Here is a 17,910-nt window from a genome sequence, read left to right on the forward strand (position 1 = left end):
CCTTTGCTTGCCGATTCTTCCTTTTTCTCTCAAGGTTCCATACTTGCAAAGTTGTCTGGTTTTGCAAGACAGAAAAGCAGATGAATTTTCCATTTTATGTATGGAGATCCATACATCAATATAACCCTAATGCACTGTACTTTTTTTTTCTTGTGTTGGTCTTTGTCAGGTTTTTTTTTCCCCTGGTTAATATTCTCTTTTGGAATTTTTCCTTCTACTACCTCTTTCGTTACCTTTATCATTTCCTGTTTTATCTTCCTTTTCTTTCAACCATTCTGTTTAGCTTTCTATTTTTTCCTTCCCCATCTTTCTCTATCACTTCTTATATAATAAGCTATCTTTAACCATCACTAGTCTTTACATCTACTTTCTCCATATGTCTTCCTCTCTTTTCACCTTTCTGTTCTGTCTCCCAATGTATCACTTGTCAATCTCTTTCTCTGACTCCTTTCTTCCCTTCCATTTATCTTTTTTCCCTGCTATACCATTTGCATATCTTAAGACTGCCCATCTCACTCCCTCTTTGTATTTACTCTAAATTCTATCCCAATTTTTCTCTTGGCCCAGCCTAATCATCATTGTAGAATGTATTTTGGAAATAGTAGACACTATTACCTACTTTTATTTTTAATTTTCTTATGGCCTTTACCAGGTAGACACAACTCAGCCAGAGGAACACATTCAAGAAGAAGAATGGTGGAAGAGAGAATATTTACCCAGAACTAGTAGCCAGGAGACAAGACTTAGGAAGGTAGAGAGGGAAGAACTCCCCCTCTTCGACTGAGCATCGGATAAAAAGAGTAGGACTTGCCATACCCCATCACCAACTCATAATCTGCAGGATCTAGAGAATATACTGGGGGTAACACTATCCTAATCAAATAAGAGAAACACTCAGTGGTTAATTTCTTTAGTAGCCCAGTGTAAGTGATTCCACCAGTGTATGCTACTACTAACATATAGACTTATTCTTCATGCCCTGGTAGAATTATTCAGACACACTTCCTTTGTATCTTGATTAAATAAATTATTTTGTAAAGTAGATATTTCTATATTGCCTTGCTTAGAATACAGCTAAGTGTTTTGTTTTGTTTTTACTAATGGTACTTCGGCCTACTCTCTGTATATTCCTTAGAGAGGAAGAATTCTCTGAATTATCTAGAAAGTTACCTTTTAGCTCTTAGGAATTTATTAGGAGAAAATTTCCTGGGACAGACTTCACAAGAAGATCTCAGACATTTAAGAAAATATGTTGAAAACTTCCTGAGGAAAGGATTCTTGTCCTTTGAGTCTTCTCAAGTTCCTGGCGCAGTGTCTTGCACATAGTAGATAGCTTATAAATATTTATTGACTGGTTTTAAAGCAGCTTTTGAAGCTCCCACGAAAATAGCGCAGTGTGCTTGTCCTGTGGGTAAACCATCTGGGATGCTGAAGGAGCCACCACACTCTGTACCTTTACATATTCAACATTGGCATTGTAGAATCTCAGGGTAAGAAGGGATCTTAGAGGTAGATTACCTAGGCCAATCAACTAGTTGCTTAAATCCACCACCGCCATCACCAGATTTTAATCACACACTGAAAAATTATTAACTTATTCTATATAAAACTGTCTCTTAAGAATTATCCTCATCAAAATAAAACTACATTGTTATGTTTCATTACTATTTTCCAAATGATTTTTAAAATCTAGATATGAATACTTTCACTGTAAAATACTCATTCACTTCAATATTTCATCAAAATGCATGGATCATATATTTCCTTTGGCAGATATGTCAATGGATCTTCATCTACGAGGCACCACAGCTTTAATTTATCATCTGAGACCTCTGTAATGTAAAATGTAAAAGCAGAGGGGGACAAAAATATCTACTGAATTTGAGAATACAGAGTGAAGAAAAGGGGGGAGGAGACATCCCTGTAGAAAATGACTCTTCATCTTACCACCATAGGTATTCTTCCATAAACCTGGATACCAGGGCTAAGTCCCTTACAATAAAAAACTTATTCTGTGTGCCCTTGCTAAGTTATTCATTAAGCTTTTAAAGTCAGCTCTAAGATGAAGGTGCATACAGTGAGGATGGCAGGCTCTGAAAGTGATCCCCTCTTGCCTCTAGTGCCCCCATCCCACCACCATGGCCCTATTTCTATGGTGAGTTCCTATGTTTAGTGGTCATCACCTGCTGATTCTAAAATGGCTGGATATATCCTGGTGATGACTCCAGTTGATAAAGAAGAAGAAAATAACATCTGAGGATGACAAACAAAGGAAATAATCCAGCAAAGCTAACACACACTTGCCTTATAAGCTCTTCTGTCTCACATCCTATAATAGATTTCTCTAAGGGGTGGTTGGGCATTGATCCAGTTAGCTGGAGGAAGTCCTTTATTTTTTCACTTTGAGCAAGAAGCAAAATAGGATGATGAAATATAGGGTCAAACCACCTCTGAAAACTCAGCCTAGTAGCCCTATCACAGAGATTCTTCCCTGGCTTTTTGGATCCCCTGAATATGATTTATTTTAGCCACTCATATCAGAGTCTTAAATTTATACATCTTTAAAGAAAATTCACAAGACATGCCGTGTAAGTTACTTTTATCATTTGTTTTGACATGATTCTGCCCTCACTTAACCTAGACTCCTTTGGTCATGACCTGAAGGACTCTAAAGAAGATTCGTCTTCAGGAAACCAAACTTTATTTCTAAAAGCCAAAAAGGGAACCAGAAATGTAGGACTTGAAGTCAACAGCTCTGTCCTTCCTTCACAAAACCTCAAAGGTTTCACTGTGACTCAGACCAAGTACACAACTAAAACTCAGAAGAAAACTGCACTTGATAGGAAAGAGGTAATCACCGTTTCATAATGGGTTATAGCTATTGGTTTTGTCCACCTGTTCTTCCATGCCTCTGCACCTCATCCCTAGCCCAATAACATCAGCCACTGGATCTTTTTCTCTCCCTTTGAATTCACAGTCAATAAACAGGATTCAGCTGGTAACAAACAGAATATCATGCTGAAAGAGCAGAATTCTTCAAATAAAGGAGCAAAGAGGAAACTAAGCTGTAATTCAACACAGATGTAACTGTGAAATAGATGAAGCTGCCCTCAATGCCCCATCACCTTCCCAGTCAGGGTCCTCTGCTATCACAGTGCCCCATTTCATCTCCCTGAGGACACAGCACCCGCATCCTCCATTTCTGTGCTTCATCAAGATGGGACAGCAGGGGCTTCCCTGGTGGCACAGTGGTTGAGAGTCCGCCTGCCAATGCAGGGGACGCAGGTTCGTGCCCCGGTCTGGGAAGATCCCACATGCCGCGGAGCGGCTGGGCCCGTGAGCCATGGCCGCTGAGCCTGCGCGTCCGGAGCCTGTGCTCCGCAACGGGAGAGGCCACAACCATGAGAGACCCGCGTACCGCAAAAAAAAAAAAAAAAAAAAAAAAAGGAACAGTAATTTCCTCTGGACTTACCCAAATAACCATGCCTCATTCTTCTCTGCACTGTATACAGCAGGTATTTGCTATGGTTAACCTGGCAAAAATATTCCTTCTCAAGTGTTGGTTAATATGTAGTCCTCCCAGGACTACATCCACCATGCCCTTAAAGAGTGAGTCTAATCACGGCATGCTACATCAGAGTTTCTCAAGCATTAACGTGCACATGAATCTTATTAAAATGCAGGTTTTGATTCTGTGATCTGCAGTGGGGCCTGTAATTCTGTATAATGAACATGCTCCCAGATGATGCTGAATCAGCCAGTTGGTAGATCAAAGTTGGAATGGTGAAGTGCTAGGCTATCTCCTGTAAGTAAGGGGTAACTGCACACTCACCAGAGAAGGAACAGAAAGGTCTCGACCACTGAAAAAACTGAATATCACCAATTTGAGGGGATTTATATAAATGAAGCATGTGACAGGTTCAATACAGAACACAAAGAAAGAGGGGCAGGCCAATCCTGTCTCTATTCCTACATGTATGTTATGCTTCCTCCTGTCTCTTTGCCTGGCTCATGTAGTTCTAGAAAGTTCTACTTCCATCCATGAAGGCCCTATTCCGTTAATATCTCCTCCAGGATCACCCTAGCCCTAAGCTCCCCAGCTTCCATGAAGGCTCACAGCACATCGTTCTTTATATTTAATCACTTACTGTCTTATATCATGTGCTGACTTTTTCCTGTGTTAGTTCTACCTGTAGAAGTGGGAAGAAAACTCCTAAAAAGGGAGGCTCAGTTCTTATTCATCTCATGTAACTATCACTCACACTAATGGGCATTGTGCTGAGGACAGAGTAGATGCCAAATAAATGTCACTTTTTCTTTAAATACATTTTGTAAATGGATAGAAATTTAGAATTTCCCAAATTTTAATATAATTGATTAAAAATAAAAATTAATAACAATTAATATTTTTCTAGTTACCAAAATACATACTCATTGTAGAATATTTGGCCAGTAATAAAAAGTAAAAGGTAAGCAAATAAAAATAACACATAATCCTACTAGCCAATGTTAATACTTTAGTCTATTTTCTCTTTTATGTGTATAAGGAAGGGAGGGAGGGTCTTGAAGTAATTATTTTATGAAATAGCCTACATTTCCCTCTTCACATTACATAAGCAATTTCCATATAATTAAAAATACTTAAAGCTTCATGTTTGTTGTCTGTAAAACATTCTCAAGTATACACTATATTATCATTCCCTTCAATGATGGACTTGAAGTCTCTTATGAATTTTCACTATAATAAATAATGTTGTGATAAATATCTTTATTCCCCTTTGTCCATACTTCTGATTACTTCCTCAGAAGTGGAATTACTGGAAGCAATGGTCTGAAAAATGTATTTTAGACAGGATAACACTGAATGAGATCATTGGCTTTGGAGCCTCACAGTCTGGATCCAATTATCAGTTCTCCATATACTATTTGTCAAACCTTAATAAGATTACTTTATCTCTCTGCAACTTAGTTTCATGATTTGTAAAATGAAGACAATGATTATTTCACAGGACACTTAGGACTAAATGAAACGTGTTAAAATGCATATGCATTGTATTTCATAAATCAAACCACTAGGTGGAGATGGAGGTTTATAATTCTAAAGTCGTGGTTCTAAAGCAATTCCCAGGCAGCAGCAGCACCAGGGAATTTTTTGAGACCTGCAATTTCTCCTGTGGCATCCCAGAACTACTTAATCAGCATCTCTGAGGGTGGGGCTCAGCAATCTGTTTCAATGAGTCCTCCAGGTGAGTCTCACACACATTAAAGTTTGAGAATCACTGATCTAACACGTGTTCATATTTTTCTCTGATTTGTTGCCTGAGCAAAGAGAAGAGCCAAAAGACAACACACAACATCAACTGTAATTTACAGGTTACTGAAAGCTATTAAAGCTGTGTTAAGTGATATACATACATTATGGCATGTTTGCTTATTTTTATAAGATAGTTATTTCATGAGATATTTTATAAGATAGTTATTTTTACTCATTTTTCAACCTTACATTGAATAAACTTGCCCTTGGTGACTTGTCATTTAGTCTCTAAGTAGAGTATTCCAAGCTAGGCCATGGATTTAACCACTATACTACACTGCCACCCCAAAGCCTGTCTTAGTATCTTTGCCACACTCAATCATCATTGGTTGGGAACAGCCCATGGACCCCACACAAAGACAAAGGAGAGGTTCCTTTCACAGCTGCTTCATCTGCACTGACTCCTCATGTATCCCTGCTAAACTGTCCACTTAAATGTATGAATGAAACTAACAGGAAGGCTTTAATCACTCTTCAGTAACTCATTTAAGAGTCACCTGCTACTCTGGATTTATAATGAATGAGTTAATGCTTAATAAAGCACTTAGACTAACACCTAGCACTTGGTATAAGTGCTAAATTGTTATCAATATGATAATTCTAGAGTTTAACTGAACTTCTGAAAGAAGGAAGACCTGCAGGACTTTAAGTTTGCAGTACTCTTCCAGTTGGCATTTAATGAGGCAATAATACTGGCATAGGGCTCTCTCCTACAAGAATTTGCAACATAATACCAAAAACATTTTTTATTGGGTATGCAGAGAAACTAAGGCAAAGATGGGAATACAGTAGAGAAGCCTCTTCAGAAACAGTCTCCCCCTAAAAGTTCTCATCACAAGGGAAAAAAAATTTGTACCTACATGAGGTGATGGATGTTAACTAAACTTATTGTGGTAACCATTTCACAATAGATAAGTATGTGAAGTCATTCTGCTGTACACCTTAAAACTTATACAAAGTTGTGTATCAGTTATATCTCAATAAAACTGGGGGAGAAGTCTCCCATAAATTCTCAGAACACTTCGAAACCTATTTCTTTGCTTTACGTGATTCTGCCAAGTGATTGTGTTTATGCATATGTCTTGTTTCCTCAACTAAGCTGTACTCATATTCATTCATTCAACAAATATTTATTGAGCTCCTCTACGTGCCAGACACCCTTCCCAGTGCTAGGGATACATCAATGGGCAAAATAAAAATGGCTGTGCTTGTGGCGCTTAGGTATTGTTGGAGGAGACACCATAAACGTAACATATAAGTAAAATGATACAGTCTGCTAGAGGGTGATAAGTATATGGGGGTGGAATAAACCAAGATAGGGAACAGGATTTGCAATTTTTTTTTAAAGTAGTCAGGGTGAGCTTCATGGTGAAGATTGTTACCGAACTGAACTGGGGTCCAACTGAGCAGAGGTCTAGGAAGTGAGTGGCACTATCTTGAGGGCACTTATCACAGATTAATCACCAAAAATCTAGCAGAGTTCCTTGCATGTCCTAAATATTCAATAACTGTTTACTGATTAAATAAAGTTCAAATTCTTGGCTAAAACCACATACCAGAATGAAGACTGGTCAAGAATGATTTGTCTTTAGCATGTCAAAACTATGATTCCTACTGACGCACCAGAGTGTCGCAGACTTATCCCTAAAAAAAAAAACAACACTGAATAATCAGTATGAACACAGTGGAAGTTATTAAAAATGACTATTACCATTTAAAAAAAAAGAAAAGAGAACAATGTTTCTTCAAGAAACTGATTTTACTAATCAGCCTCTCATTTTAAATGCAGGGTCAGCATTTACTTTCCACAGTAGTCTTAAGATATGTATGCCAATTGGCCTTGATTTTCTGCCATAAAGTTTTATGTGCCATAAGAAACACTATATTTGTCAGGATGGACTTGGCCTTTTTAATTTTAGGTATAAAATGACAAAGCTACCTCAACTATTACAGGTTTGAATTCAGTAATTAATGCATAATTATACTTACAAACTGTTCCTCCGTAATAAATGATATTTTTGTTTATTTATTTGTTTATTTATTTATTTATTTTTGGCTGCACTGGGTCTTCGTTGCTGTGACGGGCTTTCTCTGGTTGCGGCGCGCGGGCTTCTCATTGCAGTGGCTTCTCTTGTTGTGGGGCGGGGTTCTAGGTGCCTGGGCTTCAGGAGTTGTGGCTCACGGGCTCTAGAGCGCAGGCTCAATAGTTGCGGCGCACAGGCTTAGTTGCTATGGGGAATGTGGGATCTTCCTGGACCAGGGCATGAACCTGTGTCCCCTGCATTGGCAGGCAGATTCTTAACCACTGCGCCACCAGGGAAGTCCCATAAATGATATTTTTACTTACATACAGCAAAGTTAACACAAGCAAACTTTTTTCCAGTAAATTATTTCACACAGGTATATGCTTATGAATCTATTTAATTGTTCAAACTGTGCTGGAGAATACATATTTTGGAATACATAATTTGTTAGATTCAGTTATAAACAGAGGTGATTTCTAATGGGAATTTCTCACACTATCCTGATTATCAAAAAAAATTTATTAAAAAAAATCCATATCATTTGCTCCCAAATCTGTTATATCAAAATATATTTTTCAATTATACACTTAATTATGTCACTTTCAGCTAACTGTTTTCATAAATATTAGAGATCCCATTTTAAAATTATTTTATGAATATTTCCAAAACATGTTTTCCAATTATTATTTTTCTAATGAAGACAAACAATTGACCTATATTTACATATAAATTTTCTCTGCACAGTGATACTTTTTTTAAAGAGAATAGTATGGAATGTGCAAAAGCTCAGGCTCTCAAGGGCAAAGCCAAAAAAAAAAAAGGCAAAATTTAATTATGTCTCCTGATTTTTACTCTTTTGAGTTTTATTTTCTCCCCTTGTCTATTTTTTTAAATGCTAGAAATTTACCTTAAAAAATAACAATGCTACTATTTCAGTTATTTGCCTGGGGGCAAGGGGGTGGGGGGGGAGTGGGGTAGTTAGTTTTATATTATCCCCCCCGAAAAATCATGGTTTCAAATTCACTGGTAGTAAATATATTAACTACCTGGAATCAAAATGGAGAGCCTTTCAAGATAAGGAGTTGTGCAGTCAGCAATGACTTAAATTAGTCAGGATAGCAGGAATCCGGGGTCAAAGCTGTTTCCACCATTTTGGTCTTACCACCATAGGTAAGTGGGACCCTGTTTGTATAGCACTTGTTTCTGTCATAAGTGTAACAAGTCTCACTGTCTTCATCACAGATATTGCTCTGGGTGGCAGTAACTACTTGATTATCCAGCTCCACTTCTGTAAGATCACATTTTTTACAGCTGAAAAACAAATATATGCATTAGACAACCCCCATCAAATGTTGTCTCAGAATCTGAGTAACTCTACATTTCTATCCAAAATCAATTAGTTCTGACAAAAGGTGACCCCTTTCAGACTTCAACGTCTCTATAATACAGAATTATTTATGTAATTTTTCAACCTTCAGTTGAAAGTAAGCAATATAATTAATAATATGATAATATGATTGTGAGGTACTAGGAGTAAATGAGTTATTTATAGTAACAAAGAAGGGATTGTTCTTTAATTTTTATGTTGGATTCTATAGTTTCCAAAGAAACACCTGCATGTTAATGTGTCTGAATTATTGAACTATAAAGACAAATTGGTCCTTTGTACTAATGGCAATAATTTCATCTTTAGAATAAATTTACAGCTAACTTTTATCTGTGATAAAGTTTTATGAATTTATTATACCTAATGATTAACATAGGAATTAATGTATTCAAAAGTTCAAATTATATTGGTAAATGTTTATACCCCAATTTGTTTTCAAAAACATTCTTACTAACAATTTAATTAAAAGTTATTGACTTCAATATCTATATTAGTATGAAGGAAAATCTCTTACAGGTCGGACAAATGGTACACAAATTTGGTTCTCAGGGGTGAGGTAGGATCAGAGATATTCTCCCTGCTGTTCAGAGGAACACTAAAAAAAAAAGAAAGAAAGAAAACAAAGAAGAATAATGAAATTAGCAGATACTGCTATTTTTGGTAATAGGTATATTGCTAGGACAGTACTTACTACTTCATTCGGACATTTAGCACTCTATAAACACTCTTTAGTAATACTATTACTCAGATTTCAGAGTAATTGTTACATTTTAAACATTGTCATTCAAAATAAACCTCACAACAACTCCTCTGTCAACTATCTTTGATTACTTGACAAATCCCTGCTTTTCCTTTAAAAATAAGATCAAGTTTTACCTTCTCTGTGATTTTTACCTTGATCCCATCCCCACCCCTCAATAAACTCCTTACTCTGTAGTCTCATTAAAGTTTCATATATCTTATTATAACAAATGCCATATTACAGTTGCTTACCTACATAGTAGTTGCTTCTAGATTCTATAAATTCCTTGAAGCAAAAACGTTTACACATTCCCAGTGCCTTGCTACATGTGTGGATATGTTCAATATTTATGGAATGAATGGATATTAAAATCCACATTTTAGAAATGCAGTAATTATAAATCAAAGAGGTTGGTGACCTACCCAAGGTCACACAACTACTAAGTAGTAAAGCTGGAACTGGAATACAGACCTCTTGATTTGGAGATGTTCCATGAAAAATTACACATCAACTAGTTCAGGTGATTTCATTAAATTTTACATTTTTTCATCTATGTCACCACTCCTCATCATATGCATCCCTCCCTACCAAAAAATACAAAAAACAAACAAAAAAACCCTCATGTTTCCTAACTCAGTATTTAGCAATATTATCCACATAGATATCCAAGCCAAAAACTTGGATACCACCCTCAGTCTTCCCTCTCTGTCATGACCTATATCTAATCCATCTCACAGTTCAATTGATTCTGATTCTTTGCGTCTGTGAACTCCAGCTACTTGATCAGGACACCAACATTTCTCTCCTAGTTTGCAGCAATACCCTCCTTCAGTCTTGACCCCTCCAATGTATTAGCCACATTATTGCCAAAATAGTCTTTTTAAAATACAAGCCTAATTTCCTTCTCTGCTTAAAACCTACACTGTCTCCCCCTAGAAAACAGGGTATCATCAAGGTGGCACAGAAGACACTACATGAAATACTCTAACTCTCCAGCCTTCTCTCTCACCACACCACCCTCTTTATAACATGTGCCAGCTGTAAACAGCTGCTTGCAATTGCACAAACTTACCACGATTTTCTCATCTCCAAGTCTTCACAATGACAAAAACAATAACTGTTCTAACATTTACTGAGCACTTACAGTGTGCCTGGCACTATGATAAACATGTTAACATGATGATCTCATATAATCCTCACAGCAACCGTTTCCTTTTCCTGGCATGATCTGCTTCACCTATCAACCCTGCCGTTCCCCCACACACATTTACCTAGCTAACTCCAGTTCAGTCAGCTAACAGCCATCATCCACTTCTACCACTTACTCCACATACCCTCTCCTGCCTCCCCCTGCCACTCTCCCACCTCCCCCAAGGACTGGACTGGGTGCCCCCGCTTTGTGCTCCTATAACATCCTATGCCTATTCTTGTCATAGCATTTACAATACTGTATTGAAATTGCCTTTTCAATTATTTAAAGTTCCCTACTAGACTGTAAATTCTTTGATGGCATGGACTGTGTTTTATATAAATTATTTTATCCCCAGCTCCAATCCTCAGTGGCTTTCAGAAGCACTCAATAAATGTTTGCCAAATGAATGAATGAATGATCAACCCTTTATTATACTGTAAAATCTCTAGTAGTATGAAAAAATGCTTTAAATAATGAGAAAAATAAGAGAATAAACATGTATAAGTCTTTCACCATGGGCCAAACACTGTTCTAGGTGCTTTTATACATTACTATATTTAATCCTCACAACTTTATGAAGTATATGTGTATATATACATACCTATATAATTATTCCTTTTTTTCAGTTTAGGAAACAGGCTCAAATTAGTTAAGTAACTTGCCCAAAGTCACATCATTAGTAAGTGATGGAGTTGGGAATAATGCCATAATGACACAGCAATGATAATAAAACTTTCAGAAATAAGATTAGGGAAGCATCAATACACATCAGGGAAGTGGCATGAAGTAACTGAATTGCCTGATTTCAGTAAATAATATATCATAAAAAGAATCACGTAATAGAAGAAAATGATAAATTAGAGGATCCTGGTGTGCCATTTTAAATCTGTCCCCTGGAGATTTAAACATAAGTAGACACTCCTCTTCAACATGGTTTAGGTGCCAGTGTCATGGATACCATCTCCTCAAGTTACATGCTTCTCCAGTTGTTCTATCCTTAACAGGGAGCTATGTGGTATAGACTCTGTGGTCAGAGAAAATTTGCTAGAGGAAGAGACGTCAAAGCTAAGACATGCAGGGTGAGGAGTTAACCAGGCTAAGAGGGGTGGGAGAAAGAGTTCCTCAAGCAGAGGAACTAGGTTATGCAAAAACGGAAGAGGAAGAGAGCACTGTGAGTGTGAGGAAATAAAGGTACTGCAATGTACTGGCTTTTCAAGCATGAGGTGAAAAAAAAAGTGGCAATGGAAGAGCTTGAGAGTTTTGCCGAGCGTTATAGGTTAGGCTGAGACATTCGTAATTTATCCTAGTAACAACATTACGGGAACCAGCAAAGGGATTTTAAGAAGGATGGTGACATAATGATAACTGGCACATAGGTTAGGTGAATAAATAACAGCAAATATGTTTTGAAAATGTGCCAGGAACTATACAGTCTTTAAAAGGAAGAGATCTTCTCAATTTATCTTTACAATAACCCTATGAGATACATATTATTTTTTTATTAGTAAAGATGAGAAAGTTGAAGTTTAGATTGGTTAAGTAACTAGCATACCAGAGCACATAGCTATTTAGTGACAGCCAGAACTTGAAACAAATTCTTAAGCATATTATACTTCTCCCATTGATTAAATGGGATCGAATGCTATGTTCTGTTTCAATAAGAGGTATTTGATTTGGGGGGAGGCTGTTCAAGGTAGAAGTAGTTCACAAGGAAGACATTAATGACTAGATTCAATAGGAATCTCAGTTCTTAAGTATTATTAGCATTTGTGCTGTCGAGTAAGACTCATAGCTTATGACAGACTATGTGTGAAATGAAATAAATATCTGAAGTCCAATATACAAGTGTAGACGAAATTAATTTAGTCAATTTGATTAGTCTACCTTACTTTTATGGAGACCGGCAGTTGAGTACAAAGTGAAATACTCTGTGGTCCATATATGGTACAAAACAAGCCTTTTAATGTTATCTCAAGTTTCACTTTGAACTGATCAAGGGCAACTAAAAGCTCTGATTCAAATTGAAATAACTCCATATAAACAGGGCATGTTGATGACTAGATGCGACCTTCAGTTATTATTTGATCTAGCTGACTGGTTTTAGGTTGCCTGGAAACCTTTGTTCCTGCTCCCAACTTCTACATAATTGGCTCAAGCCTATTAACCAGATTCAACTAATGTAAGGTGCTATACACCAAAAAGAGGAGCAAAGATACAGGTATCACATGCAAACAATTGCTAATATCAGAAAGTATCTCTGCTCACAATATGAAGAAATGAAACATGAAATACCACATACATAATTCTGATGTTTCTCTCCACAATGTCTTGACTAGGATCTTCAGCAGAAGGGATGATCCTGGAAGTAATCCGGGCACACTTACATTTGTTGTCAACAAGAACAGTCCTTTCATCTTCATCTTGGGCTTGAAAGATAATATATATTAAGAAGAAAGGTAAATGAAAGTTTATTTTTATACTTTCTATCGAGTTAATTTATGCCCCTCCCCCCCAGCAGAAAACTTAAGTTTTATGGTTGATCAGTTTCGGCTTTCTTCATTTGTTCTCTTTCCTAATCTAAAATAGCTAAGTGGAATCTCACAGCGTAGTGAAGGAAATCCAAATGAACTCCAAAAGGAATTTTCTCTCCTTCCCTTGGACCAGTCCATGGTCTTTCTAACCTGACTGAAAGAATTCTGGTTTTAATCTAATGCTATTAATATAGGCACAACCCTCTGAATGATGTGGCTTTGTAAAAATCAGTGCCAAATGCCAAAATGAGAAAGAAAACAAAAATCTAAACTGGATTTCTCTCAGACCTGAGCAATTTATTCAAAAGTGAACAAAAAGTAACATTAGCCTTTATAATAAACCCAGTTTGAAGTGTCACGTCCTTCCTGAACTCCCAGTTATACTTTCTTTTTTCCTTAGATTGCATTAGAACTAAGAACATGCATATTTTCCCAAAGATAACCTTATTTTGTAAGACTTCAAATATTCTCCACTATAAGTTTCCTAAACTTAATTATATTCTTCTTTTTCATAATAACATTCAGGTTATCATAGTATAATGATTTAATACAATAAAATAATAAGTGCTATATTTATTAATATTTCTTATAAGAATTATTTTTAAAGATACAATATATAGAGATATAAGGTGGTATAAATTTGCTAACACAATTTAGAATATATTGTGAGGTACAAGTTCTATTTAATATAATATGCATGTGTACAGAAAAAAATAATAAATGAATGAGTGAAGACACAGATGACTATTAAAGCCTTAACTCTGAATGTCAACATCTATTGTCTAATTGGAATATTATACACAGATGACTATTTAAGCCTTAACTCTGAATGTCAACATTTATTTTCTAATCTGAATACTAGACAATGAGGTCTGGTAAGTGCTGCAAAGAATTAACGAAGAAAATTTCTTATTATCTGGACTTTGATCAGTTAACCTGTTATTAACCTGAAGAGTTAATAATAAATAGCTTTACTGGTGACTAGGAGACTAATAATCCCATTAATAAATATAGGGAACACAGAAAAAAAAGCAAGCTTGGAAAGGAAAATAGTGAATTAAGTTCCAGAATATATAAAAAAAGTTTTACATTTTTTTATTCTGAAATGATTTTAGTCTTACAGAAAATTTGCAAAAATAGTACAGAAAGTTCTCATATATCCTTCACCTAATTTCCCCTAATATTTACAACTTACATAACCATAGTACCGTTATCAAAATGAGGAAAGTAACATTGATACAATACTATAAACTAAACTACAGACCTAATTCAGATTTGACCAGTTTTTCCACTATTCTTTTCCTGTCCAAGGATCCAATCTGGGATCCCACATTGGATTTATTTGTTGTGTTTCCTTAGTATATATGTATGTACACTAATCTGTGACAGTTCCTCAGTCTTTCCTTGTCTTGTAAAAATTTTTAATAAGAAAAGAGAAGATGCTTTTAATATATGTAGTGGGGGGAAAACAGTGTCATTTCATCTCTCTTAAAATGCATAAGAACCTGAGTAAAAAAAACATTTTTTCTTTAAAAAGTTGAAAAATTATTGTAAAAAATTAAAACAATGTAAAAGACATAAATAAAAAGTGACAATCCACTCCCCCCCAAAATAAATAGCTTTATTTAATAGTGTTAATTAAACAATAATGATGCTAAATATCTTTTTTATTCCTATAATTTTAGCTAAGTGACCTTTAAAATTTCCTATCATCAAGCCTCAATTAAAAAAACAAAGACAGCACACAAATTCAAGTTATAAAGGTTAAATGATAAGGATAGATATAACTGTAACTGGAAATCTAATTATTCTGGTGACGATCCCAGAGCAGAAAGGAGCTAACTGCAGTATTTCAGTCTTAATGATAACAGTCATTACAAAAACATTTTAAGACCATTGTTATTGTACTTATAATTGTTTTGAAGTACTTTATAATGCATTATTATGCCATTATTCATAAGTTCTTAATAAATCTTCTGATTAAAGTCTGTATGGTATTGGAGAAAAATCATTACGAAGCAATTTAAGACAATGATATAATTCTTCTTAATTTTTTGAAAAGAGTAAGATGACTTAAATGGTCTCCTTTCCCTCCTCCGTATTCATGACTCTTAAATGTTTTCTCTCAATAAAATAGAAATGAGCATGTAATGCGTGACCAAAAAACACAGATTGAGTCAAGTAGTGACTTGACCATTAAGTCTTAAATAGAAAATATCTGTATTTTAGTTATGGCATATACTTTCTTGCCAGAAACATAAGAAAAAACCATCATTACTGTTACTATATAAAAATACTAGGTAGCCTAATATACCTACCAGAAAAATGTACAAATACTTTCAATTCACCAAGACTTATAAGATTCTAACGTTCTGTTTCATCGACAAGCAGTATTTTTCCTAATAAACCTGTTATTGTAGACTATGCCTTACTTTATTCCAAGAGCACCTGAAAGATAGTAGGTGTTCAATAAATAGTTGTTAAATTTAATTCAATTCAAACGAGTAAGAAAATAGACTTAATACATACTAGATATGAACGTAATGAGTTTACTAAAAGGTGATTCTCTTATACAGGAAGAACAGGACAGTAGTTAGGAGTGTGGACTATAGTGTCTGATGGCCTGCGTTCTACCTACCACATGCTTGTTGTATGACCTTAGGTAAGTTACTTCATCTCTCTAAATTTCAATGGGCTCAACTATATGTCAGAAACAATAATAGTACCTACCCTCAAGTGGTTATTGTGAGAACTAAATGGAATCATATATGTAAAGCAGTTAGCATAATGCCTAGAATATAGTATATACTCAATAAATTATAGTTCTTTTATACATATATAGCTATATATATATTTCACATGTTTATAGGTATATAAATGTTATAAACATGTATTTATATATATGTATAGGTACCTACACATGGTTTACTACTAATATCTTTGTTTTAAGTATTATTAAATTCATTATTCTTAATGCTAAGTTAGTATAATCTATATGTAAAATCACTGTTCTTAATTACATCATACTCTGTCTTGAAATAAGAATGAGATCCAAAAAAATGAATAAACTCAGTAAGTCTTAGAACAAACCAGCCAAATTATATCACTTCTAATTCATATGCCCTTCTAGATGAAAATTATTAAACACTGTACTTCTATATTCAGAAAATAATCCATTTTCTATAATAGTTTGAAAAGTTAATAAACAAAATAACTGAAGTTCAGCCATCAAGTTATAGGAAATGTGTACAACATTAAACATTGTTAAAGGGTCATAATAAATCTGTAGGCTCAGATCCAGGAATGTTGTTACAACGTATTAATGCCAAGCTCTCTGGGGAAATAAAATCCCAATACACTCTATATTGTATGTATAATAATTATTACTTCATTTCTCCAGAATATAAATTTGAGACACTCAAGGAGAAGATTACTGATTTTCAAGATTCAATATGGGTATTCATGTAAGTATAGCTATTTGTACTTATCCAGAAATATCTACTTTCTTATTCTCTAGGTTGTAGTAGGCAAACAAATGAGAAGAGAAAAAAGAATAAAAAGAATTACAATGAGTCTTGTCCATGTAAATATCACTGCTCATACAAAGATTAAGACATGCTAGAAAAAAGCAGCCAGCTAGCTGTCCAACCAAAACACAAATATAAATGTTTAAATCTGAAGAACAGATCTGTGTTCTATTTTTCCTTTTATCTGGGTTCATTCTCAAAATACCACATACCTGTCACAAGAACAGCCATAACAAAAATGGTCAGGACTCCCCAGAAAAGCAAATAGTTCTTCATCTTGGCTTTCTTTTGAAAAACTGGAGCTAAAAAGTCAGGGTTAAGCTGTGTGATCTATAAGGACTGTGCAAATGATGGTGCTTCTGCTTTCTTAAAATAACACTCCAGGCAGCTAACAAACTAAAAACAATCACAACTGCGGTTGAAGTCTGAAATTTAAATACTGCACTGGAAAGAAATTATGGCTCAGATTTACATATTTTCTTCCAAAATATACCCCAAAGCCATGTTTTGGTGCAATCACTTTTTATTTTACATTTATTCTATATAATTAAATCAGAAGACTAATAATAATTTCAAGGCAGTAGTCCATTAAGAATGTTTAAATGGGGATTCTCAACGTTATTACCTAGATAATAAAGTTTTCAAGTCAAACATAATATGATATTTGTTGTACCTGGAACAATAAATGAAGAAGAGAGAAGAAGGAGGAAAGAATTAAAGCCCTTTAAGGTTCCAATTGCATTTTATGTCAACTTTTTCTTCTAGTCCTTCATTAACCAAGTTACCAGGTTTAACATACAGATTATAGATTATATATATAATATATACATATTCTCATTACTTTCAGTTATTTTATAAGTTCAAATGTGGAACTGGAATTAGAAACAGGTGGATGCTAGATGTTATCAGTTGCCATGTTTCAATTTGATAGTATTAAAGCAGACCCTGTATTTGCTCACCCAGTTATACCTTTCAGAATTGTAAATCCATGAAATGATGTGTGTTTGAGATGCCTCAACAGAAAACTGAATCACCACAGTATTGCTTATAAATTTTTTTCATTAATTAGTGTAAAAAACAAACAAAAAAAACCCTGAGCTTTTGGATAGGGCATCCCCCTACCTCCTACCCCAACATGCTAGAATGTCTCTTAGGCAGGATTGGCTACAATTATACAACATCAAATCTATGTT

General features: G+C 35.1%; 1 protein-coding gene across 1 annotated transcript; it reads right to left on the minus strand.

The window, feature by feature from the left end:
• Nucleotides 1-7,192: 7,192 nt before the first annotated feature.
• Nucleotides 7,193-17,008, minus strand: JCHAIN (joining chain of multimeric IgA and IgM). Its single transcript, XM_060113188.1, has 4 exons — nt 16,930-17,008; nt 12,959-13,085; nt 9,240-9,320; nt 7,193-8,649 (listed from the first exon to the last, which is right to left on the minus strand). Exons 1-4 carry the CDS (start codon nt 16,991-16,993, stop codon nt 8,445-8,447), a joined length of 477 nt encoding a protein of 158 aa, XP_059969171.1. The 5' UTR covers nt 16,994-17,008; the 3' UTR covers nt 7,193-8,444.
• Between the last annotated feature and the right edge of the window lie 902 nt (nt 17,009-17,910).

This window comes from Mesoplodon densirostris, chromosome 1 (assembly GCF_025265405.1).
Source record: "Mesoplodon densirostris isolate mMesDen1 chromosome 1, mMesDen1 primary haplotype, whole genome shotgun sequence".
In the NCBI taxonomy this organism is placed as follows: Eukaryota; Metazoa; Chordata; class Mammalia; order Artiodactyla; family Ziphiidae; genus Mesoplodon; species Mesoplodon densirostris.